This window comes from Verticillium alfalfae, genomic scaffold (genome assembly GCF_000150825.1).
Source record: "Verticillium alfalfae VaMs.102 supercont1.7 genomic scaffold, whole genome shotgun sequence".
Lineage (NCBI taxonomy): Eukaryota > Fungi > Ascomycota > Sordariomycetes > Glomerellales > Plectosphaerellaceae > Verticillium > Verticillium alfalfae.
This window is the reverse complement of record NW_003315032.1, coordinates 1,381,698-1,404,868: the sequence shown is the minus strand read 5'-3', so window position 1 is coordinate 1,404,868 and position 23,171 is coordinate 1,381,698. Positions and strand designations below refer to the sequence as shown.

At 55.0% G+C, this 23,171-nt stretch overlaps 8 protein-coding genes across 8 annotated transcripts in view; 5 read left to right on the top strand and 3 right to left on the bottom strand.

Moving 5' to 3' along the window:
• Window positions 1-819: 819 nt before the first annotated feature.
• Window positions 820-2,487, top strand: VDBG_06268 (DUF895 domain membrane protein; the record flags this gene model as incomplete). Its single annotated transcript, XM_003003780.1, has 4 exons — window positions 820-1,030; window positions 1,082-1,393; window positions 1,452-2,073; window positions 2,127-2,487. The coding sequence occupies 4 exons, from the start codon at window positions 820-822 to the stop codon at window positions 2,485-2,487; spliced, it is 1,506 nt and encodes a 501-aa protein (XP_003003826.1).
• A 799-nt stretch (window positions 2,488-3,286) lies between these two features.
• Window positions 3,287-5,097, bottom strand: VDBG_06267 (ankyrin and HET domain-containing protein; the record flags this gene model as incomplete). The annotated part of the gene is made up of 2 exons (XM_003003779.1): window positions 3,287-3,559; window positions 3,622-5,097. 2 exons carry the CDS (start codon window positions 5,095-5,097, stop codon window positions 3,287-3,289), a joined length of 1,749 nt encoding a protein of 582 aa, XP_003003825.1.
• An 896-nt stretch (window positions 5,098-5,993) lies between these two features.
• Window positions 5,994-7,110, bottom strand: VDBG_06266 (conserved hypothetical protein; the record flags this gene model as incomplete). The annotated part of the gene is made up of 4 exons (XM_003003778.1): window positions 5,994-6,059; window positions 6,129-6,789; window positions 6,852-7,005; window positions 7,059-7,110. 4 exons carry the CDS (start codon window positions 7,108-7,110, stop codon window positions 5,994-5,996), a joined length of 933 nt encoding a protein of 310 aa, XP_003003824.1.
• A 611-nt stretch (window positions 7,111-7,721) lies between these two features.
• Window positions 7,722-8,879, top strand: VDBG_06265 (conserved hypothetical protein; the record flags this gene model as incomplete). Its single annotated transcript, XM_003003777.1, has 3 exons — window positions 7,722-8,069; window positions 8,123-8,581; window positions 8,655-8,879. The coding sequence occupies 3 exons, from the start codon at window positions 7,722-7,724 to the stop codon at window positions 8,877-8,879; spliced, it is 1,032 nt and encodes a 343-aa protein (XP_003003823.1).
• A 911-nt stretch (window positions 8,880-9,790) lies between these two features.
• Window positions 9,791-11,630, bottom strand: VDBG_06264 (extracellular elastinolytic metalloproteinase; the record flags this gene model as incomplete). The annotated part of the gene is made up of 4 exons (XM_003003776.1): window positions 9,791-10,107; window positions 10,161-10,714; window positions 10,804-11,201; window positions 11,265-11,630. The coding sequence occupies 4 exons, from the start codon at window positions 11,628-11,630 to the stop codon at window positions 9,791-9,793; spliced, it is 1,635 nt and encodes a 544-aa protein (XP_003003822.1).
• Window positions 11,631-14,824: 3,194 nt separating this feature from the next.
• Window positions 14,825-19,672, top strand: VDBG_06263 (VPS9 domain-containing protein; the record flags this gene model as incomplete). Its single annotated transcript, XM_003003775.1, has 7 exons — window positions 14,825-14,893; window positions 15,044-15,079; window positions 15,336-15,456; window positions 15,794-15,907; window positions 15,957-18,257; window positions 18,371-18,937; window positions 18,987-19,672. The coding sequence occupies 7 exons, from the start codon at window positions 14,825-14,827 to the stop codon at window positions 19,670-19,672; spliced, it is 3,894 nt and encodes a 1,297-aa protein (XP_003003821.1).
• Window positions 19,673-20,594: 922 nt separating this feature from the next.
• Window positions 20,595-22,447, top strand: VDBG_06262 (predicted protein; the record flags this gene model as incomplete). The annotated part of the gene is made up of 4 exons (XM_003003774.1): window positions 20,595-20,832; window positions 20,961-21,222; window positions 21,434-21,487; window positions 21,691-22,447. The coding sequence occupies 4 exons, from the start codon at window positions 20,595-20,597 to the stop codon at window positions 22,445-22,447; spliced, it is 1,311 nt and encodes a 436-aa protein (XP_003003820.1).
• A 409-nt stretch (window positions 22,448-22,856) lies between these two features.
• VDBG_06261 (conserved hypothetical protein) overlaps window positions 22,857-23,171 on the top strand; it is a gene marked incomplete at both ends in the record, with an annotated part of 1,692 nt that continues 1,377 nt past the window's right edge. The window contains one exon of the mRNA XM_003003773.1: window positions 22,857-23,160. Within this exon, the coding sequence (XP_003003819.1) occupies window positions 22,857-23,160 (304 nt within the window). The remainder of the gene's footprint in view (window positions 23,161-23,171) is intronic.

Sequence of the window (23,171 nt, the reverse complement as noted above, 5' to 3'; positions counted from 1 at the left end):
TGATCCTAGAGCACCAAGGACAGTGAGGGAGACAGGTCTCGATATCTCTAGCATCGTAACGCCGAGATGATCACCACGTCGGCCATGCCCTCCAAATGTGGAGTTTCTCGGCCCCTCCATACGGAGCTACACGGCGATGGCACTGAGTCGCCAACGCCAAGGGTCCGATTCCCCCGCCGAAACGGATCGGCGTCATGAATCAATCGCCCGAGCCATGTGGCAGACTCTTCTCTGCCACCTCGTCGGAGCCTCCCCGATAGCATTCCCCTGGGCACATTGACCAGAGTCCCCCAGGCTCACAAAAAGGTCGTCGCGCACTGCGCCAACCAGCAGGGAATCGATGTCGCCATCAGCGGCTCCAAGCACGCCGGTGCAGTAGCGCCGCCTGTGACTCGATGATCCGACCCCGTCATGCCCACCAGCAAGATAAGAAGTGGTTCGCTGACGGGGCCACCCGTGTCGCAACCCTCGCGTATGCAAGATCTACGAGTGACCGCTCCTCAATAACGCAACCCAACAGTGCCGCCACTAGCCACTCATAACCCACTGCCCTCGCCTTGAATAATGTCGTGATGGCCTTCGTTGCAGATTCTGCTGGGACGCTGTCGGGGGTTGGCGACGCACGACCATGTCACTTGCCTCTTCTGGATAGCAATGTTGCAGACCCGCCACGCGAGGATCGACATGGAGGATGGTTAAGAGGGACTGGAGGACTGCCGCAGCCTGGCTGATGGAAAAACTTCTGTTGTCGTGCATCGTTTTCGTTTTCATTACTTGCGTTTGTCTTGTAGAGAGACTACTGATTCCATTGCTGTGAAAATGGCGACAGAAACACCAAGTGCCGGATCTAGCGAGCAGGATGCCCATCAGAAGGATGTCACACTCTCCGCCGAACAGGGTAGCGCCGAGGAAACACATCCTGTGAAGCCTGTCTCCCGCTTCACGAGGTGGTACCGCAGCCCTCTGTTCAACGTCATCATCGTTGGTCTGATCTCGTTCACGCAGCCCGGTATCTGGAATGCCCTTAACAGTAGGTCGACGACCTCTTGCAAGTAGAGTAGTCCATGCTGACCCGGCGCAGACACGGGTGCTGGAGGCCAACAGGAACCCTATCTTGTCAACGGAGCCAACTCCCTGACCTTTGGTATCATGGTCTTTGGCTGCTCTATTTTCTCCATTGTCGCCAACAAGATCGGTCTTAAGACGGTGCTTATCCTCGGCACCTTGGGCTACGCACCCTACTCTGCCGCCCTCTACGTCAACAACCGATACGGTACCGAGTGGTTCGTCCTCTTTGGCGGCGCCACCTGCGGTATCGCAGCTTCTGCTCTCTGGGCCTCCGAGGGCGCCATCGCTCTGGGCTACGCGGATGTTCACGATCGAGGAAAGTTCAGTACGTTCCAACCGACACATTTGGCCTCTCTCTGCCTCTTTCTGACATATTGTTCCAGCGGGTATCTGGCTTGGTCTTCGCGAGCTCGGCCAGCTCATTGGTTCCTCCATCCAGCTGTCGATGAACGTCAAGAGCGGCCAACGCGGCCGCGTCGGCTACACGACCTATCTCGTCCTCATCGCCCTGCAGTGCCTCGGCCTGCCGCTGGCCCTCCTCATCTCACCCCCGCAAAAGGTCATCCGACCTGACGGCCGCCGCCTGCCGGATCCCACCAAGAACAAGGCGATCATGGGCGAGTTCCGCAAGTGGTGGAAGCTGCTGCGCACGCGCCAGTTCTGCCTCCTCATCCCCATCCTCGTCGGCTTCAACTGGAACAACACGTATCTCGGCATCTACCTAGTCCGCTACTTCTCCGTGCGCTCCCGCACGCTGGCGTCGCTGTGCTCGGGGATCGCCGCCACAACGGCCAACATCTTCTGGGGCTGGTTCTACGATCTCAAGTACTTCAGCCGCCCGCAGCTCGCCAAGATTACCTGGTTCTTCTTCGCCATCACCATGGTCTCGTTGTTTGGCTGGCAGTTCGCCATGGAGAAGGAATACTCGACCTCCGAAACGCCTGTGACGCTTGATTGGGATCTGCCCGGGTTTGGCAGGGGGTTCGCGGTGCAGGTCTTGTTCAGGTGAGTTGGACTTCTGCGATTTCTGAATATCGATTGCTGATGATTGATCGCAGATTCATGAACGAGTCGCACTACATGTTCGCCTACTGGATCCTTGGAACCTTCTTTGACGACATCGAGACGCTTACGCTCGCCGTAGGTCTTGTGCGGTCGTTTGAATCTCTCGGCTCGTGTCTCGCTTTCGGCGTCGGCGCCGCAAAGGTGGCGCCCATGACCAATCTCATCATTGCCTGTGTCATGTTCAGCCTGTCGCTTCCAACAACATCATGCCTTGTATTCCTCGTGCCTGAAAGGCCCAAGGAGCATGTTTTGGATGATACGGAAGAGTCCTCTGACGAAGGCAAGACTGTGGATGCGCCTGGGCTGGTCAGGATGGCGCCGGCCACGGAGGTCGCCGATGGTCCTCGGAAGTAACATGCCGTCCTCACATTGTTGAGAGGTGACTCGGAGTTTGAATCTAGATGTGCAATTGAGAAATGTCTGTCAAGAGACAATAAAGTAGCGCTCCCACATGGCTGCGTACATGCGAACCTCAATCCATCATGACGATCTCGATCTTCGATTCGTCGGCCGCCTCTCCGTTCATGAGCCCGTGTACATAGCTCTCGCCAACCAAGGTGTAGACCTTCTCGTTCATGTCATCATCATAACCCTTTTCCCGCAGTATAAACGGCACCGCCGTCCCTGGTATCACTGCTACCATGTCGCCCACCTCTGTCAATGGCGGAATCAAAGCGAGGTATCCTTTTTCTGTGACAGCCAACCGTCGCGAATAGCATCGGTACTGTGCCGAAGTCACCCATCTGGATCCTAGCTGCATCCGCTCATGTGTCTCCTCTGGAGATAGTGCCCTATCCTCATCATCGAGCGGCACTTCTACGAGGTGACGCATCCCATATCGATACCACACCCCGTACACGGGGTCGGCTGGCCAGTCCATACCGCTGCCGCTGGCAAGCTCCCCAGTCCCGACAGATGGAGCGTCGCAGACCAAAGTCCGCCAGAGAGCCTCCTCGTGGCTCTGACCGTTGGCGTACGTATCTCCACTCAGTGTCGCGACCAAAGCCTGCGCCGCGAGGATCCAAGCATTGCACCTCTCCATGTTAGCCTTGCTGTTGATGCGGTGTGTCAAAGGATCGACCCTGCGCGGTCCAATTCCTCCGTCATACGATCGATCTTGTCGACAATGATGACTTCAATCTCAAGACCCCTTTCATGAACGACGGGCCCTCTGTTCACGAGCCCGCCGGAGGTCTGATACGCCCTCTTCCCCTTCGGCAATGCGGCAATGACAGACCGCCCGGTAATCGACCAGTCGGGCACCCAAGACGGCAGCGCAGTCAGGCGACGCGGCCCACCCCACGCCGCTGCAGGGCAGGATTTCGTGCAGCGTGTCTACCTGCATGTAGACGAACCGCGCCGCGTTGATAAAGACCTCTTCGGGCGTCTTGGTGTAATCCGGCGCGACGAGCGGATGCGCGCCATCCTTCGGCGAGGCCGACGAGCGCGAACACTCTGTCTCGCGGATCCGTGCCTCAACGTCAGCACTCGGCAAGCAGTGAAGGAGCGGGCCGACAGCGCCATCTCTTCCCTGTGGTATCGCTTCCGGATGCTCGACAGCAGCACCACATTGGTGGCGCCAATGGGTGCGTTCGTCTCGCCCAGCACGCTCGAGTCCTCAATCATGACGCTGAACTCGAACGAGAGGATGAGGCGGAGGATGATGGGCGCGAGCGTCTCCCACTTGATCGTCTCGCGCCCGTAGACGACGTGCAGCATCTTGTTGACGGCGATCTCCTGCACCATCCAGATGCGGGTGAAGTAGGGGTGCGCGAGGATCTTGCCGATGGCGAGCCAACGTGGCGTGCGCCGCTCGTGGACGTACTTCAGAAAGAGCTCCTTGTCTGTTGGTGTGTATGTTTTGATGTAGTGCGACAGCTCGAGGACGAGGTCGATGGCGATGTGTGAATCTTCGCTGGCGCCGAGCCATATCGTCACGAGGGAGGCGGCATTGTAGATATGGTGCATGATGCTCACCTGCCAGGCCTTTTCCGCGTTATCTTCCTGGTTGATGCAGATCGAGTCGATCCAGATCCTGCGCGGTTCGAAGACTGGGCTCATGTCGAGCAGTAGGTTGTAGACGTTTTGCGTCGTCTTGAATGGCTTGTCGTTCACCCATATTATGTGCGTTTTGGTCGGATCGCCCCATGTGTATGACATGGCCTGATAGGTGGGATGGCGCTGGCCAATGTCGACAGTGACAAGCTTGCAACTGATCTTGCTCGAATTGCCCCGTGGCAGAATGTACAATAGTCGAATGTCCCAGTCGTTCTGCAAGGCTGGGTGCTCAAAAGGACGTGACAGATCTTCACCACTGGCCGGTAATGACCTGCGTATTTTGAGGTCGTAGGAAGTTTTGAGGTCGTAGAAAGACTTTCCGACGAACCTCCATGTCATATCTGTGAGGAGTCTGAGGAAGTGACTGCGCCAGAGCTTTGTGTAGATAATATGCGGAACGGACGCGCAAGCCAGGGTCACCCAAAACCAGTCCATCAACTGCCCAATGCTGGGCGGATCTGTCACAGCCTTGTAAAATCCATCCTTAACAAAGGCAACGGAACCTCGCGGGTAGTGAAAGAGTATAGAGCTGATTACAAAAGTAGGCAGCGTAAGCGGTCCTCGCTGGGCATGGTCATACCACATCTCGGTTGCGGGCAGATCAAGGTCGGGGAAAACAAGAGGTTGAGCGGCGTAAGCGACAAATATGATCAGGCTGAAGACGAATGTCGTGTCTTCAGTGCCAATGAGCCAGTCGCCAAAGAGGCCGAGAAAGATTGCGAGGCGTCCGTTGGTGATGGCAAAGACGCACAACAGAGGTATCCAGAAGCGACTGATCTTAAACGTGATGGAATCCAGCACCCACCCGAGAAGGGCGCTCCCAATGTGTCCCAGGAGCTGGCCGACGAAGGAACTCACCAACGTTATGCGGCGTTCCCTCGCCAGGATCGCGTCGACTGTCGCCATGGCAAGAGAATTGCGACACTTATGCTATCTTGGCATGAGGGGTTGCACGTCGGCTGAAGGTCAAGCGATCATATTTAACAGGCTCCGATCCCACACAAGGCATATTGAGGCTTGACAGTGAGCCTTACCGGGTATATGCCGGTCGATGGCATTAGGTAATCGTTGTTGACAGCTGCATCAGCTCTCCCCTGGTGGTCGTGGAGATTAAGTCTTAACTCCGGCGCAGGTCTGGAGCGATGAACCAGGGGTCAGCTCAAGTGTTGACAACGGCTCTCTTGAGGGTTTGTAGGCGATGGTGTTTCACATATTGACTATCCGTGATTTCATGACGAATGGGGCTTTCGAGCAACCCTTATGGACAAGAACGCCAGACATCCTTTGCCCCCAACGCTGTTCACCAGTGCACTATGTCGAGCTTCGCTAAAAAGGTGATCATCACCACGAGCTCAGCCTCAGGTCTAGGACTGGAGACGTGTTAGGCCCTCTTCAATGAAAGCGCTCATATCGGCATGTGTGATATCAATGCATAGGCCCTCGACTACATGGCTAGCTCCCCGAGGACCACCGAGACAAGGTTCTGACTGGACGTGTCGGTTATTCCAATCGCGAGACATTCACGGGTTTTCTGGAGGAAATCAGGCCACACTCTGGTCATGACCACTTTAATCGTCGGTAACGGAACGGACACAGCGGTGCTCAGCTCTACGACAGAAGTGACTCTTGTCAAAGATGGGTGAACGTTGTGGCGTCTCAAAGGCCATACAGCTATGAGCATCAAATTTCAATGCATTTGTAATCCTCAATCGTCTTCAAATCTTAAGGCTACTTGAATGCATGTACTGATTCTCATTTACATTATAACCGGGCCAGAGCAGGCGTTCCAGTCATTGAATTAGTTATAGTTGATCCACAAGCTTCTCCGCCGCATACGAAACATTGGATCCAAAAGTAGATGGAAGTGCCTGAGTGTAAACGCACGTTAGCTCTGGGCCGGAATACGTAAGCTGGTGTTCCAGAGTAAAATAACTTACCTGCAGATACAGAGTGCCGTCCTCGATGACGACTTCACCGTATGAGCCGTACTTGAGAGTGTCCACCAGCCGAAAGGCCAGCTCGCCCTTCTCGACAGCCTCATTGAAACCCTCCTGAATCAAATCATCCTCTTCGATCTTGATGTTCTTTAGCTGCCAATCGAGGCCCTCAAAATATTGCTCGATCAGGTAGCCAAGCTGTTTCTCCCAGTCGTCGCGTACCTCGCTGCCCTTGGCGGCCGCGGCGGTCTTGAGAGTCGCAAAGGTGGCCTCAAAATTGGGGATGAGCTTGATGTCAGGCTTGGCAATTTGTGTGGCAATGGACTTTTGCACAGCTTCAATTTTCGCGTCGTATTCGGTCTTGATAGAGTGGCGCGCCAGAAAGCTGAGAGGTGCGTCGCTGGGAACGGCGTTGAGGGCGGGGAAGAGCTGATCCTCCTGCGCAGCGTAGCTGATATTAGAACCCAAAGCGTCAGGGCGGAAGAGCATCATAAGCTTGCCGTCCTGCACGCCGACACTGCCGTAGCTGAAGGTCTTAGGTTCTGCGTCTTCGACGTCCATGCCGAGGACGTGGGCAGAGGCAATGGTATTGATCTCCTCAGCCAGGTGGGGATACCTCTCGGCCTGGTACTTGATCTGCCAGATGACACCCTCAACGTAGCTGTGTCAGACGATTGTCAGTGACAGGAGGCTTGGCGAGACTGTTTCCCCAGGCATTCTTACTCCTTAATGCAGCTACCCACAGATTCCTTGGCGTAGCCGTCATTGTGGTATGGCCAGATGGCGTTAGGGTTGATATCAATTGCCCAAGTCTCCCCAAGAAGGTCCGACAATTGTTTCTCGTAGTCTGACTTCTTGCTATCCCACTCGTCACGAACTGGAGAAGACTTTCAGCTGAGTTTGTATTGGTGCACCGAGTTTTTGACTTACTGTTCTTACGAAGCACGAGAGAGAGCTTTTCTGCGGGGGGAAGACGAACCATGATGGTGGATTTGCGCGGGTTGAGTTTAAAAAGTCAGAAAAAGGTCTTCAGTGTATTGTTCGCTACAAGATCTGTCTTACAACGGCTGCTGGAAGTGGTTTATGTAGCTGTCTTGACTGGCGGTTCGATGCCTGACGATGCCGGCATTTGCCGTTGCGTTGGGGCGTTGTGGAGATTATCCTCAAGGCAGATGCGCCATGAAGCCTGCCAAGTAGGGCTCTGAAGTCTTTTCAGGAACGCGGGGTTTGTGGAACCTTGCCTGGCGTGAAGATCATAGCGGTATTCTGCCTTATGGCCTCTACTAACGACCAAAGCTGAACGCATCTGAGCTCAGCTACGACGCCTCGGCAGACGCCATCCGCCACGCCCTACCGGGAGATTGCGACCGAGACGGAATGGGGCAAGGCGTTCACTCAGACCCCTGAATGACCCCTCATCGTGAGGCGGACACAAGGCAAGCTGCCTGGATCCCGTTGTGGGGTGACGCATACTTGTATTGCCTTGGATCATCATTCGGCGTCGGTATACGTGGTTGGTGTCTGCTTCTCACCCAACTTTCAAATCGAAACATGAAATGTCGCTGTCAGTCTTGTCATAAATCCCCGCACTACATGTCGAGAAACCCAACTGACGTTAAATGTACCAGACCTCTGAAGGTCCAAATCGGCGTGCGCGACCACTGGGCGGCGGAGACGAGTCCGACTAAGACCTCGCTAAATAAACTCGCCAGCGTCCTCGGGCGGGCGGTCGTTGTCGATCCCGAGTGGCAGCTCCTGCTCAACGAGCTCGGCGGAATTTACTCCGATAAGCTCCGGTTTGTGCAGGTGGTCGCAGGATGCGTCGAGGCATTTGCGAACAGCACCGCTGAGCTGCTTGAGGACGAGGAAGCTCATGAGCAGTGGATAGAGACTCTTCTAGAGAAGACAAAGACTCAGTCACGTTTGAGGCTTTTCCTGGAGGTGCGATTCTGCCTGATACCAAATTCAACTGTGCGCATTGCTGATCAGCACAGACATCTGGCTCCAACGATGTAGCCGTGTCGTGGTCAGACCAGAGGTGCGGGTTCATTATCAATCTGCCGAAGAAACAGATTCATTCTTTCCCGGCGCTGTATCCCAAACTTCGTGGTGATCTTCTCAAATGCTTCACTGCCTCGAGCATCCAAGCTCCCGGTCAGCCTCCCGCCGCTGACGACTGGGCAGGGGTTGAGGTTGACGCCGGTACTGGAAAGCCTACTGTCCTCGAGGCGGTCGTCCAACAACCGCAGAACCACGCGAAAACTGGCGAACACCTCCCAAACTGGGGAACCCTGCCTCGACCTGACGACTTGTTTCTGCAACCGCCCTACTACCTCATCCTTCATGGGAGCACCAGCCAGATTGTAATTGAATGTAGTCACAGCCCGTCGCTGAAGCTGCTCTCCGAGTATCTTAAGCGTTGGTGCAGAGTCAATCACAATGACTCGCGATCTGTAAAATCCCCCCCCCCCCGTTTCCCCAGTTGTTGCCGGTCGTTGAATGTTTACTGACAACTCCCCGGCTCAGCCACCGGCGGTCAACATTCAGTTGCACCAGTCAGCCTTTGGGTTAAGCGAGATGTTTGACAAGCTCGAGCTTAGTACACAGGATAACCGCTACACAACCCAGTTCCAGATGACTTCGCCCATGCTATTGGCTTTGATAGAAGGCGTGCTGGGCTATAAGCTGTTGTCGAGCCAAGGGGGAACATGGAGCTTCCGCCGGGAAACCGAGTTTCTCTCACAGCGGTGACCGCATCGGCGTTGATTCTCCTCGTTCGCGCCAAACCGCAAGGTGCTCTAGTAAGAGAGGTAAAGCACAGCCTCCTTGTGCCCTCGAGAAGAATACTTGTCAATAAAAGTATGGTCAGTAGCAAAGTTCTATCTTGTTCGATCACAACAACGAAGGCGATAAGAGGCATTCACCAGGCGGTATCAGCAGGTGTAGACTTTGATGCCCGGCTCAAGAGATGAGACAGTGAGCATGAGTGCGCCCATTCACTAAGCGTAAGCTCTTAGACTCTCTATCACGTTTAATAAAACAAATGTGACCAGATGCAAGAAGTCCAGATACGTGCTGTTTGTTGAGACTACCGATTGACTCCTGCGGCGGCTACATCTCCTCCCCGTGGTCTTCATTTCCGACACTGCATAGCTCCTGCCTGCCTCAATTGTATTCTAGTGCTCCTTATACAGTCAATGGGTAGCAGTGAGTGGGCGTCTTGCGTCTACACCTTGCTCCCGTGCCTTAATCTGGGCGAGTGGTCGATGATGCCGTACAGAAATGGCGCCGGGGCAAACAGAATGTACTATCTAGCAGGCTCCGGCCGGGATCGTAGTGCTTGCGAGACGCCTCCCTCCATTATAAGAGGCACCAGAGCCAAGACCGCGCTTGGCAAAGCCCTTTCACAGCTCGCAGCGGATTGCTGCCACCGGTGAGGGATGCGAGTCAGCGTCAATGATGGCATCTCTGGCCGAAACGAAAGTCGGGATTGCATGGTTCCCTGCCCGCCGATATTAGACAATGTCTGTACCAATGCTGGAAAATTGTCAACTTACAGAGCCATGCCGTCAATCCAAGCTTCATGGCTAGGGAATTTGCCGTCGGTTGGGGACGCCTGCAGTACTGAACTGAGGCCAGGTACCCATCGTTCTTGCCCGTGCTTATCGATGAGGTTCCAAAGGACCTCGTAGAGAATGCTCGCCCCATGTGGTACCAATAGCATGAACGGCGGTCTGGCTGTTCACTGTGGTGTATGTGTATGGGTTTGTGGTCATCGAAGTTGAGTACTTCACTGGTCGGATTCCAGCAGGGTTGTTAGTGGCCCAGGCTCCCATGACGTAGTCTGTCGCACGGGTGTCTCCTCGCTTTAGACGGATGGCTGTAGCAAAGAAATCGCTCCACCCTTCGCCCATGCCGCCGGACTCAAGAGAGTTGAGGCAGCCAGCATTTGCAGGCCCACCAGTCAGACGGTTTGAGACTAACAATCTAAGTATATGCATATTTTATAGTAGTAGAGTTGGATTCACTTACCTCCATGGGCGTATTCGTGGATGACGATGCCAGCCTCGAAGCTGGCGTCCCTGCGAGGGGTTGAGGAGGTGAAGAGGTACATCCTCATCCGGCCCGGCTGGCCATCAGCAGGAGAGGCAAAGTTGGCATTGTTGGTCCCGGAGCCATCTTGGGTGTTGAGGATGACAAAATCGGCGCCTCTTCCTCCCTGGCCATTGTTGTTGGTCTCAAAGTTGCCAGCCGCCTCGGTGAAGCCTAGAAGGTACAAGAGGTCATGGAAGATGTTTGAGGTGTAGAATAGCTGGGTGATAGACGCATCGGCGTAGGCAGACGGTGTCGCCATGCTAGTTGAGTACTGGAAATCAAAGTTCAGATTCGTGCGGGTAGGGCGATAGTTGTTGAGATACGCTGTTCCGCCGCTGGGGTTTGACTGAGCAATTGCGTTATTGCCCCTCGTGGTCGTGTAGTTGGTAGTTCCGTCGCTGTGGTAGGCAAACTCGGACGCCTTTGAGTTCCATGGGTCCGTTATCAACTGACGAGATCCCTCGCTGGGATCATTCACACCCCACGGGCTGCTGATGTCAGAACCGAGAACAGGCTGCGCAGGTGCAACATGTGTCGCCGAGAAAAACGTCAAACTGATGAAGAGGAGAGGAGAACTCACTAGACGTTATAGGTCGCAAGATCGGATACGTAGTCAACAATGCCATGAATATCTTCCCCAGTTTTGGCGTCGATGTACGTTAGCAACCAGTTGTCCATGATGTCCGTCTCAACCCGCCAAGTCAAGACAAGCGACCCATCTTTCTGGGCTATGTAGACCAACTTGGCTACGGGGTCAGACACGGCGCCATCGGTGCCAGTGAGAGTGTAAGTCTCTTGCCCTTCCTTCGGCTCTGCAGATGCAGTGGAGGCCTCAATGGGCAGGCCGAGGATCTCGGTAGTCTTCTGAAGAGCGAGAACGGGGTCGTTGAAGTCTCTCTTTTTCAAGGGCTCCTCCTCGGGGATCTCGCCAGAGAAGAAACTGTTGCCGAAAGAAAAGACTTCACCATTGCTGTCAACCTGAATCATGTTAGTTCCCCAAATGGATAATAAGAACCACCCTTCAGAACGCGAAAAACTTACATTAACATTGAAATCAGCATTGTCAATGTCGATGCCGTGGGCGGTTTGCTTGAAGTTTACATGGGCAATTCCATTAGCTCCCACGTAATGATCGGAGACAACCCTGAAGGTGACGCCGGGCACAGTAGCTTTGACGAGCTCAGTGGCAGTCTCAACGTACGTAGCCCGCTTGCTGAGGGTCATAATCGGGTCAGAGGCTGTTTCTGTAGCGTTGACATATTCCGACAGAAGGGGAAGCCGGAAAGCCTCGATATCAACACCTCTCCGGGCGAGATGGGGCTGATGAGTGGTTGGATGGGCAAATACCCGGGACCCAGGCCCAAGCAAGCCCGTGAGCACGAGAGATCTGATGGCACCCATGATCATAACGATGACAGAAATATTTCTGGAGATGCTTGCGATAAGTCGAGAGCTGATGAACTCCAGATCACGTCCATCAGAATCGTGGGATTCTGGAAGTGAAATAGACGGCGACACGAGCTCCTCGTTCACAGTTAGTCCCTCGCGGTAACAGCTACATATACTGGCCTTGATCGAGCTTCCTATTCAAGTCTTCGACTCCGTCCTCCATCTCATGATGTAGTCTCTGGGGTTCGTCAAGGTCACTTTCCCTATTGAGTACATGTAGCGAAATCCCCTCCTCCAACGTAAAGTCGTGACATGGCATCATTATGGAAATCCACCCTTCTTCTTCGCATTGCGGTCATGGGACACGCTGGTTGTAATCATGTCGCTGCTTCTGCTGCTTTGTCACTGTTGTGTGAGTACGTAAAAGGAAGGTGGCCACATCTCGATACGCCGAGGTTGCATCCGCGATTGATTCACCAGAATCGCCATGCAGCCAAGTTTGACTCCGGTAGATCAAGTTGATCTCCACAAGACATCTTGTGACTAAGCTCTCAGCTGTGCTAAACATCCTCCTCGAGGGGGTTAGCCTGGGCTACTTCAACAGCTCTCTCAACAATTAGCTTCTTCGGACTTATCGTCCGAAAGTAAGCTGCCGTATTGCACAAGAGCGAAAGTCACAGTTGGGGCTTCCGGGATATCCGGGAGTGGATTTCAGTTGAATGTAGTGAACGTACATCAACTGGCGAAATGTAATTAACCTACGGAGGGTCAATCCCGACCAACAAAGACATCACATGAGGTGCTCATGTAACCAGAGTCCTAATCTCAACTGCCTCTTAAGGTCGGTTGGTTACAACCAAGCATGAAAGCGGGGACGTAGGCCCTCATGTGGTGACTAGCTTGGTGCCGGATATCGGCTGCTATGCTGGCGAAAGACCTGCCCAAAGCGGGTTCTGCCGACGCGGGATTTACAAAGCTTATCATTTCGGGGTCTATGCCGGCCGGGCGTTAGCGCAGCCTCATCGGACCTCATCACCGTCACAGATGTAAAGAGGATGCGACCGAGGCACTCAACCAAGATCTTCCGCAGAAGCGGCCATTGATAACGAAAACTTGACGCGCGGAATGGTCGATGTCAAGCACACCTCATAGTTTGATTTCATCGCCAATCAGATTTGCGACTAATAATTAGAATCGCCTTGACAAGCCTACTGCTAGTTCTCCGCCAGTTGAAAAACTATCCGTACGGACTTCACAATACTTATCTCCATAGGGCAGAGGTTTACGCTAAGGATTCCACTTGGGTCAGAAGACAAGAAAGATATCATCGGAGAATTGTTACGATGGCTGTGTTGGAACTCGAATCGCCGCTGAGTGCATGCAGTTGTGAACATATGAGATGGACGAAGCGGATAAGGTAAAGCAGATGGATGGGAAGTGAATGTCGATTGGTGTCAGTGCTTGATTTGGGGCAGAGTGAAGAGGTCTTCCATACGTGGTCCGCAGGCAATAGAATACAGGCAGGGGTTCGGCACACATCTGAATTCGAGCCCTCCGCAGCTTAGATGGCCATCCGCAGTCCTTATATACACGCTCTCGTAACCATTGCCCCCCTGACGGACCCCGTGCCTGGTTACTCCGCATGGCCACCTGATAACTAGCATCCTCGACAACGTGCAGGAGTGTAGCACACGTCTTATCTTATCACTATAGGTTCATCGTCTAGATCCTTGGGTGATTGACCGCCGGTACTAACAGCTATGGAATAAGCCAATTTAGTAAAAGAACAAGCAATGTGCCTCGGAGTCAATCATATGTACTACTGCGGAAAAGAAAATCGACAGGAACGTGAGGAGATTGTTTCGGGTGCTGACGTCTATCTACATGGTTTTTCGCGACATGCCAGCTTTCGGCCCCTACCCCGCCGCCCTTCGAAGGTGAACTTTCAGGCGCCGCCTATTATGCCTGGAATTGTGGTTTCAATGCATATCAGGAGCTGCTGTTAATGTGATCTCACGTCAATGAACAAAGTCCGCATCGACATCTTCGCTATAGAACATTAACTCGCTAGAATGCCCACTATGGAGCCTGTTGTGTGCCTCTATGCAAGGGTCAAACAGAAGTACCTGCTGCAGCGCTTTTGGATTGAGAGAGGTGCGAGGCCAAGAACGGGGGAGGGTAAATCGAGTATTGGAATTGCTGGCTTTTGTGTCCGACGTTTGAGACAGCGAAACCAGGGCGCGAAGCCGAAAATGGTTCGAAGCCTGTGTTGGGCCTGAGTTCAACTCCTTCAACAATGAATCCCGATAAACAACATCAAGTATCCTCACTATTAGCTACGAAAATTCATCTACACAGCCTTGTTGCGAGTTCCATTCCTTAATCTCATACCAGGAAAAATCTCAAAAGCAAGTAGAAGCCGGATTTTTTAATTCGAAAACTTTACTTTCGCTGTGAGAGTCATGTGTGGCCATGAAGCGTGAAAGAAGCTGTGATTCAACAATCTAAGCAGCGGGGAAACAGTAGTGTCGAAGCCCTGCGCCTTGGAGACGGTTTCCAGAAAAATAGCCATGGGTGCAAAATGGTGGCACGTCAAATATCGAAAGGGTCAACTGTCGAACAGAAATACTCAATAGTTTATGTGAATCATCGCCCAAGTTATCAATGGTTGGAAGTGTAATTCTCAAAATGAAGGCCGACGCCAAGTGACGAACTGTAGCGATACTTTCCTCGGTAGACAGAATGATCAAACTTACATAGGTAGTGAGTGAAGGCCATTCGATATAGGTGCTTTTTCGCGTGCTACATGAATAGAGTTCAAAAAATAATGGCGACTAAGTACGTTGAGAGCGTCTTCATCTCATGATCAGTAGCGATATATAACAGCATCCTTGGATAGAATGCCAGCGTAGCATCGTCGATAAAGCGTGAACCCTGGGTGCTTTTGTAACTACCCAAGTTTTCTAATAGTCATGTCAGGTTTGACCATCAGGCAACGAGTCTAGCATTTCGTGTTCGACCACTGGGTTAACGCAGATTCCCTCGTGCTTGGAATACAATATGGGTGTGCTGTGTGCCTAACGTTAGGCATTCAACATCTCTACCCCGATGTGAATGATGAATGCTGCTCTGGTGTCGAAAATGATGACCATCTAGCATATCGGTTCTGAAGTAGAAATGCAAGTTGAGGCAGTCTGGAGATCGCAGCGCCAATGTCTCGAAACGACGCCCAAGACCTCATGCCTGTAGCAACTAGTGCTTGCATTGAGTGGCTGGCCTTAGTGAGGAGTCAGGGGTAGGGCTGGGCCCACTGCGTGCCACAATCGTGATCGGCGTCATATGCATGCCAGCTGAGCTCTCTATGTCTGCAGCCTGATGAGGAGGCTTCGGAAGACCCCCTCTATGCATGCTTGCTTGCATACCGATGATAGATGGTTTGCGAGTTCCCTAGTCAGATCTTCAGAGCTGTGCGTGCCCCCTTCCGAAGGGAGCTGACTAAGTGTATCGTTGGTTGTCACGTGTCAGGCTCGCCGACCTGTTCAGATAACAGCTTAAAGATCTACGCCAATCAGACCCCAGAAGCCGCCTTTCCCCCCCCTGGACTGGAATGAGGTCAGTCACTCCATCCAGTCCGCCCAAGATCCACACCAGCTCCGTCCCAGTCGCGATATGATTCTAGCCTGCCTAGCATTCGTGGCATCGGACTGACCTCCTCTCTATCAGCTCCTGCACTCACCTCAACCTCCTCCGCCGTTGCAACAAAATCCGCCATCACGACCAGTTCCGAACTCTAACTGCGCCAAAGACCCATCATCATCTACGGCTCCGATCCAGCACCCTCAAGGTCCGACTGCCCGACTCTACCTCCGAATCGCCTTCTTCACCACCCACCACCCCCTTGTCATCCTGGCTCCCAGCTGGGCGAGCTGGCCAGCCCATACCCAGCACCGGTCGAATGAATGCAACCTCTAAATCCCTTCCTCGCAGCCTTCTTCCGAAGCTCCCTGCCGACTCAGTGCACCCCAGTGCACCACCACGTCCTGCTGGTTCCGAGCACCGATGCGCTCCTCACATCTAGAGAGACCGACAGCGGGCTCCTCCTCCCAGGGAGGTGATCGTTTCGGAAGACTTTCTGGCGAGCCATGTTCTTCGAATACCGGGGACGGCTATCTCGGCAGCAGGCGGGAAGGAGGCTGCGCAGAACCTTCGGGAGATGCGGGGCAAGGCCAAGCAGTATACCACAATCAACGGTCGCACAGTCGTCATCAAGGATACCCACGTGTACAGCAACAAAGGTTTGTGCCATGGCCAGACTCGATTGTGCTTCCACTGACCTATAGTCAGGCTTCAAATCCCTTGCGCAAGCGCAGCTCTTGAACGATGCCATTTGGTACCCTGATGTCCTTGAGCCTAGACCATGGCTCATCTATTACATTACGAAACCGCTAGTTGGTATTTGGGAAGAGGTTACCATCGCACCAGCAATCCTCGTCGATGGTGCGACCAAACGGGCCATGGCGCTGAACCGAGCTGCCAACGTTGCTGCCAACGACGGCGCCATGCTGCCGCGGAAAAAGGACATTAAGAGCTTCCACGAGCTTCTCAACCAGTTTCCCATCATCGCACGCCAGATGCAGCCTGGTCTCGAAAAGCTGTTCTTGGAATTCACCATGGTCTTTGAGCGCCCGCTACCTCCGCCGCCATCCGCCTCTTCAATACCAGACCCGCTCCCCGATGGACCGATCGCCTCGGCCATGAAGAAGGCTCGGTCAAGCAGCATGTCGACCCCCCGAAACGGCATGATCGGTCCGAAATCTGTGCCTGTCACTGAGCCGTTCTATGCCGAGGACGACGAGGATGTCATGCGCGCCTCATTCGAGACAGCCGTCACCACTGCCATTGACCTGTTCCAGGCCGTCGACAAGCAGCAGCTGTCCATGCTCGGCGCAACTACCGACCTTACTGGGCCAATCGTGGAACGGCTGATCGAGCGCTATGTGACGGAGAATGTGCATCACCTCATCTTCCCGCGACTCAGCGCCATGAAGCGACCCTACGATCTTGAGTTAGAGGCCAAGATCCGCCAGATGGAATTCATCGACCTGTCACAGCTCGGCATCGGCATTGATGGTGGCCCGAGAGTCAAGCACGATTTGACTATACACCTGGGACTTGCCGTCGAGGAGTTTAAGAAGATGGGCAACGCCATGAGTCCGCAGGAAATGTTGGAGCTGCTGTTGTCCACAACCAAGATGGTGACGCAATTGACCGCCGTAGGCGAAGACAGTCAATCACAGAACCCGTCTTCCGAAAAGCCCACGACACTCACAGTCAACGCCGATACACTTGTGTCTCTACTGCTATTTGTCGTCATTCGCGCGCAAGTCAGAAACCTGCAGGCCAGGCTCGTTTACATTCGCCACTTCATCTACATCGACGATGTGGAGAACGGCGAGATGGGCTATGCACTGAGTACATTTGAAGCAGTCCTTGCGTATCTTGCTATGGACTCGGGAGGTCTTCGACGGGCGAGCCGCCGAAACAAGGCTCTCTGGGATGCTACCCGGAATGGCAAGATGGATGATCTTCAAAATATTATGGAACCAGAGCCCGGCCGTAACATGCAAGACGAGGACGAAGAGGATGAACATGCTTTCTGCGAGTCGCCAATACCCAGCCGGCCATCTTCTAGTTGGAGCGTCACAAATGGATCAACACACGGGACATCTTCTCGGAGACCCTCTACAGCTGCGTCATCAACCGCGCGATTCTCATCTGGGTCTGGTTTGAGCCATGTATTTCCCTTTGAAGCCGGGAGCGATGCATCATCGTCATGTGTCGACTTTGTCATGCCGCCGCTTGCCAGGATAAAGAAGGTGGCCATGGATACGAGGAGCATGTCGAGCAGCTCCGAAATCTCGTACCATTCTCGAGCCGCAAGCATCGGAACCCTAGGTAGCGCTTTGGAAGGCGATGTGACGGTCGAGCGCTTATCACAAACACATGATCTGTTCGGCGAATCCGTGCTCATGATGGCTGTGCAGCATGAGAGACCTGATGTGCTCCAGTACCTGCTGTCGCTCAACGAGTACTACACCAGCCAAATTGTCCTCGATGACATCAACAACGAAGATACAACGCTTCTCAGCGCCGCTATACAATTAGGTCACACGGAACTCATCGACACGATACTTGATTTTGTGGCCAAGGCGGCGACGACGACGGAGCAATTGTCGCGATACCTCGCTTCGCAAGACATATGGGGCCGCAGCTGTGCGCATTACATGTTCCACGCGCCCTACCTAATAGCCAAGATTGGCAAACTGGTGCCCTGGCGGCAAAAAGATAAAAACGGACAGACGCCGCTATTCGCCCTCTGCCGCTCGTACGACCACGGAAATTACCTCGAGATGGTGCCGGCCGGCTTGGATGCGGCCACGGCAGCGCAGGCTGACGGGCAGCCGCTGCATATTGACGACCACATTGACGGCAAGGGAAACTCACTGCTCCACATTGTCAACGACCCACAACTGGCGCTTGGGATCATGCAACAGTGGGACGTGGATGTCAATGCGACGAACGACAAGAAGTTCACGCACTCATGGTCGCTAGCAAGTATGGCAGGCTTGACATGGTGCGCACACTGTTCGTCGACCCTCGGGTCGACACTGCAGCCAGGGAGCTCCGTGGATTGACGGCTGTTGAACTAGCAAGGATGACGAAGTGAGGAATAAGATTGACGACTTGGCGCTATTCAGCATGCCGCCAGGCACCCGACGCACGCATCACAGGTGTTGTGCGGGCGTACTTTGTCGAAGATGCCACTGTCCGGCTGGTCTTGAAGTCGGCTGCGCCAGCTGACCACCTGACATACACGGTCACCACGAGCCGGAGGTCACTTTCGGATTTTGAGCATCTCGGCAATCTGCTGGCGCTGGAGAACCCGGCTTCCTGGATACCGTCAGTTGCTAACGCTAGGTCGCCATTCCAGATTCCATCAAAGCCGTCAAGGGCGGTGTTGCGGGATATACAGATTCGGACTGATTGGTTCCTTCGCATCATGCTTGCACACTCGACATTCTCGACGCATGAAATGCTGTGGGAGTTTTTCCTGGTGCCGGATATCCAACTGGACATGATGGACCAGCGCAGCAACCTGAAGGCAGAGACCAGGGCGGAGAAAGTGCGAGAAGAGCTGGAGCCATTGGAAGACGTCCGCGAAGTCGAGCAATTCATCAACCACGCGCGAGATATGATTCGCAGCGTCAACTACTCGACCAAGAGCGTAGCTCGACGGGCCAGCTCCGTGGCCGTCGTTACTTCTGGTAGGTCTTTTGCTCTTGTAGGTAGCATATGTGTACTGACATGTGTCAGATCTCCATGATGCCGCCTCGCTTTTGCATCGTGCAGTATCAACATTGCCGTTCCTGCCAGAAGCGCACCTGACTGCTCTCGAGGCCTATGTCCGAGTGCTGGCACCAACACAACTTAACCCACCGACGGTATTTCATGGCTCGCTGCTCGCTCTGCAAACAACGGTCCAGGCTCTGCTATCGGCATTGTCGCGCCCGCCGGCGCTCATCTCGCAGATTGCCACGGCGCGCAAGACGATTGAGCGGAACTACAACTCTCTCAGCCGATCATCCAGGTGGCCGTTGGGCCTCCTCGACGACACAAGGCAACGAATGAACGAGGAGAAGGAGGAGAAGGCCCGCCAGTCGCAGGAACAGCTGGACGATCTAGGCCGCGAGCTGCGGTACACACAGCAGGTGGTGGCGGGCGAGCTCGCAGGCTATCAGGAGACGCACGAAAAGATGGGCCGGCACGCGATCCGGCAGTTTGCTCGCGGCATGATCATCCAGGAGCGGATCCGGCTGGAAGGCATGACGAGGCTTCTCCGGAAGCTCCGCGAGGCCAAGGGCGAACAAGTCACGCAGCCGGGCGTTTCAGGTGGTGCGAGCAGTGCTGATGTGAGTCAAGCATCAGAAGAACCGGCTGGTGCAGCTGCTTGTGATGGTGCAGATGCAGGCCGACCCGAGGTGGTGAGCGTGCCGGTCTGAGATGATTGTTCCCCGGTGGACAGGTCGTCTACACCATGGGACGACGCGTGGGATGGGGGGGGGGGGGACAGGTTCGTCACGACGCGTCTGCGAGGCACGCTTTTGACTGGCGAAGAGACTCGGGGCCGAAAGGTGGGCTGCTGCAGCATGACGGGGTACACTGTACTACACCCCGGGGAGGTCGGACAAGGGACACAGACACAGACTTAACGGCCAAGACTGGGGAATCTCGGCATGGGCTGCTCGGTGGGCTTGGAGGACGATTGCAGCGCTGTCTTCTTTCTGGCTGAAGCTGATACTTTTTTTCTTTGTTGATCGGCGCGGGATTTAGACACGGGGCCAGGCGTTGTGTTTGTGCCATGTCTGGGAGGGTGAAAGCGAATAGAAGCTTTTTGGTTTTTCTTCTTTTTTTTCTCTCTCTGCTTGTTACCAGCCTTTTTTTCTTCCTGCCTGTTTACGCGGTGCACCCGCCGACGCAGGAGTTAATACGCGAGTTATCATGATGTGTCTATCTGCTGTATGATACCACTATGAATCTGCTTTAGTAGTCGTCATGGCGAAGAAGGCTGCTTTGTAGAGTGCTTGTTGAGGTCTTCTTCGGGATAGCTTTGAGAAGCCGTCCAAGCTCCTCCGCCAGGAAAGCTCTAGCTGCAGATATCGCTCGTCATGCGCCAACCCCTTCTGCATCATGCTGTCCTGCAGCAAAGCCACGTCGACCGAAGAGCTCATCCAAGCATACACGTCCCAACCACCTCCGCGACGCTGACCCCCGACACGCGAACAAGAACAGACGTGTCCCAGCTCTGCAGTAGGGGGCGAGTCTAGCGCATGAGTCACCTGCCAAAGTGGCCCGGTGCCAGCATGAATCCCTCCCCCCCGGTTTCTCGAAAAAGTCGGGACGGCAATCTGTCTGTTCCAACCCATGTTCCCCCGTCCGATCAGCACGACGGGCGGCGTCCGAGCGTTCGCGAAACAGAACAAACAGGTCGTGGACGTGGGAAACACGCTCCCAATGAGAAGAGGCGAGAGCCAATCGCTGGCGGCGCGTGCCGATTGGTCCGGCGCCCTCGCACGGCGCGTCAAGATTGGGCCGGGGTCGGGGACCAATGGCGAGGGCGATCTGGGGTATGACGGGCGGCCAATGAGCGCGTGGGAGCCGGGTGGCGCGTAGGATGGGGGGATATTGAGGCTGTGCAGCGTTGTACGCGGCGGCAGTCTTTGGTCGCGCTGTAGCGTTGTAGGGGCCCTGCTTAGGTCATGCTTCATTTCATGCCTTTGACGGTGGCAGCGGGACAAGTGGGACAAAGCCAGCGGCAAGCCAAACCGCTGCCGTTGCGCCGGTTCATGCTGGAGACACGGCAGCTAGCCGGGCGGGCATCCTCACAGCGGCCCCCCCTCTCGAGCGGCAAGCGGCTCCTTGGGCCTCTGCCTGGTCTGGTAACACCTGATTGCCAGCCCTGGCAGGCGACAGCGGAGGAGGGCACAGCCGGCGGGCCTGAAGCTGGCGTGAGGGCGGCTTCGTCTGGTGTAAGCGCCGTCCTCGACGACAGGTTTTTTTAGGCGCCGGCGGTTACGGAGGGCGGAAAGGATGGGCGAGGAGCCGAACGGGTCTGGGGGCTCATCATCTGGAAGGGGTGAGTGGTCGATGTTCATTTCGGCAGCCGCTCGCTTTCTGAAATTGCCCTCTGTGTGTACGGGCACCTGCTCGGCCTCAGCAGGCGTCTGTCTGCTGGACGGGTGTATACGAGATGACCGAAATAGAAGGCATACTGGTGGTGAGGCGACTACGGTAGTCAGCTGGCTGGCCAAGCAGGTGTAGGTGGGTGTGGTTCAGGTCAAGGCCCACTGTAAAACAGTAGAGAGACAGGAAACCAGAGAAGCAAAGCAGAAGGTTTTCGAGGGCGCAGCGTGATACTGGGAACCGGCATCGCAACGCCCAGGGACGCGTGTTGCCTGTTTGGGGTTTGGTGATGGCTTCGCGGTCGTCGCGACTGTTGACTGAGCGCCCAGGGCAACAGCGCGTGCGACCAGACAACACCAGCACCGCGTCTACCACCGGCTCCCTTCTACTGGCCTTGTCGGTGCCACGCTAGAGCTGTACGAAGCTGGAGCCCTCGGTGTCGTGGTGTCAAGGTGTCATGGCATGTCTTGGTGTCTAAAAATGAGTCAGAGACGCCTGCAGGATACCTGCATACCTGCCTGCATCGAGCGCTGGCCAGTGGGAGGGGAGAAGCGGGTGGTACAGGGGAAGGAACCCCGGATCGAGGGTACAAGACTACAACAGTGTCTGAAGCCCCAAGTCTGCACTGTATTTGGGCGTGCCTTCCCGCCGCACAGCACAGTTCGCCATGTCCACTCCCCATCGTCAAACCTCCACGTCCATTCTCCTCCATTCTCCGACATGCCACTATCAAACCCATCAACCGCTCCGCCATCCCATCCCTCAACCGCCCTGCAAGCCTCTCGCCCTGTCTCCCTCATCCTCTCCCGATCGAAAAGAACCCGTCGTGTTTCAGATGCACACCCCGGCTCCAAGCCCTGTCGCGTCTCATGGTCGAGACCCAGACGCAGGCCCAGCCTGAGCCCGATGCGGTCATTGTCTTCAGTCGAACAGCCCTTTCTCTGCCGACATGGCACCAAAAGGCAAAAGACACGGAGCCTGCGGCAACCCTGTCCACCGTGGGAACGAACCGTGGACCCCAGAGCAGAGGCCCGCCGCCGACCCTTTCGCGCCGCATCACCATCCATTGGGCTCCAGTCGTCCTGCCATCATAAAGGACCTCGCAGCCCCCTCCTTCTCTTCCTCACGACCACTCGTCTCATCAGCACTCCTCGACCTTCCAGCATTGCCCCTCGTCTTCCCTCTCTTTCCCAATCGCTTTCCTTCCTTGTTTCCTTGTGTATCCAAAAAAGACATAGATCTCAACGGTCGTCCTGGACGCGGCCGGCCTCTGCTTCACGGCACTCACCCTGTCCGCCCCTCACTCTCAACAACCTCTCAAACTCGAGAGCAACTCGACACGACGCAGGAGCTGGTCTCCCTCTTCGCAGCCTTCCCAACCACTAATATTGTTCTCTGTCTGTGACAGATCCCCGCCACCCGCAACCATGTCCACGTACGAGCTCCTCATACACGTCTCAAGGAGGGGCCCTCTCACTAACACGAAGCAGTCTGGCAGCCGACATGGCCTTCGATTTCGCCTATCCCTCGTGCGAGATCCCCGCCAACTTCTCCTTCGACCCTTCTCTCCTCGACATCCCCTTCAATGCTGGCCATGGTCGCTCCAGCTCCCGCGGCTCCGTCTACTCCATGGCCTCCAACGCCGACTCCATCGCCGACACGGCCAGCACCCGCATGAGCACCCCCAGCCGTGCCTCGCCGCCGGTCCACCACCGCGGGCCCATCCTGCTGCCCAAGATCCGCTCCCAGGACCAGGCCCTCGCCCAGTCCCCCGCCAAGCGCCAGAAGACGGCCTCACCGCCGGCTCGTGCCATGCCC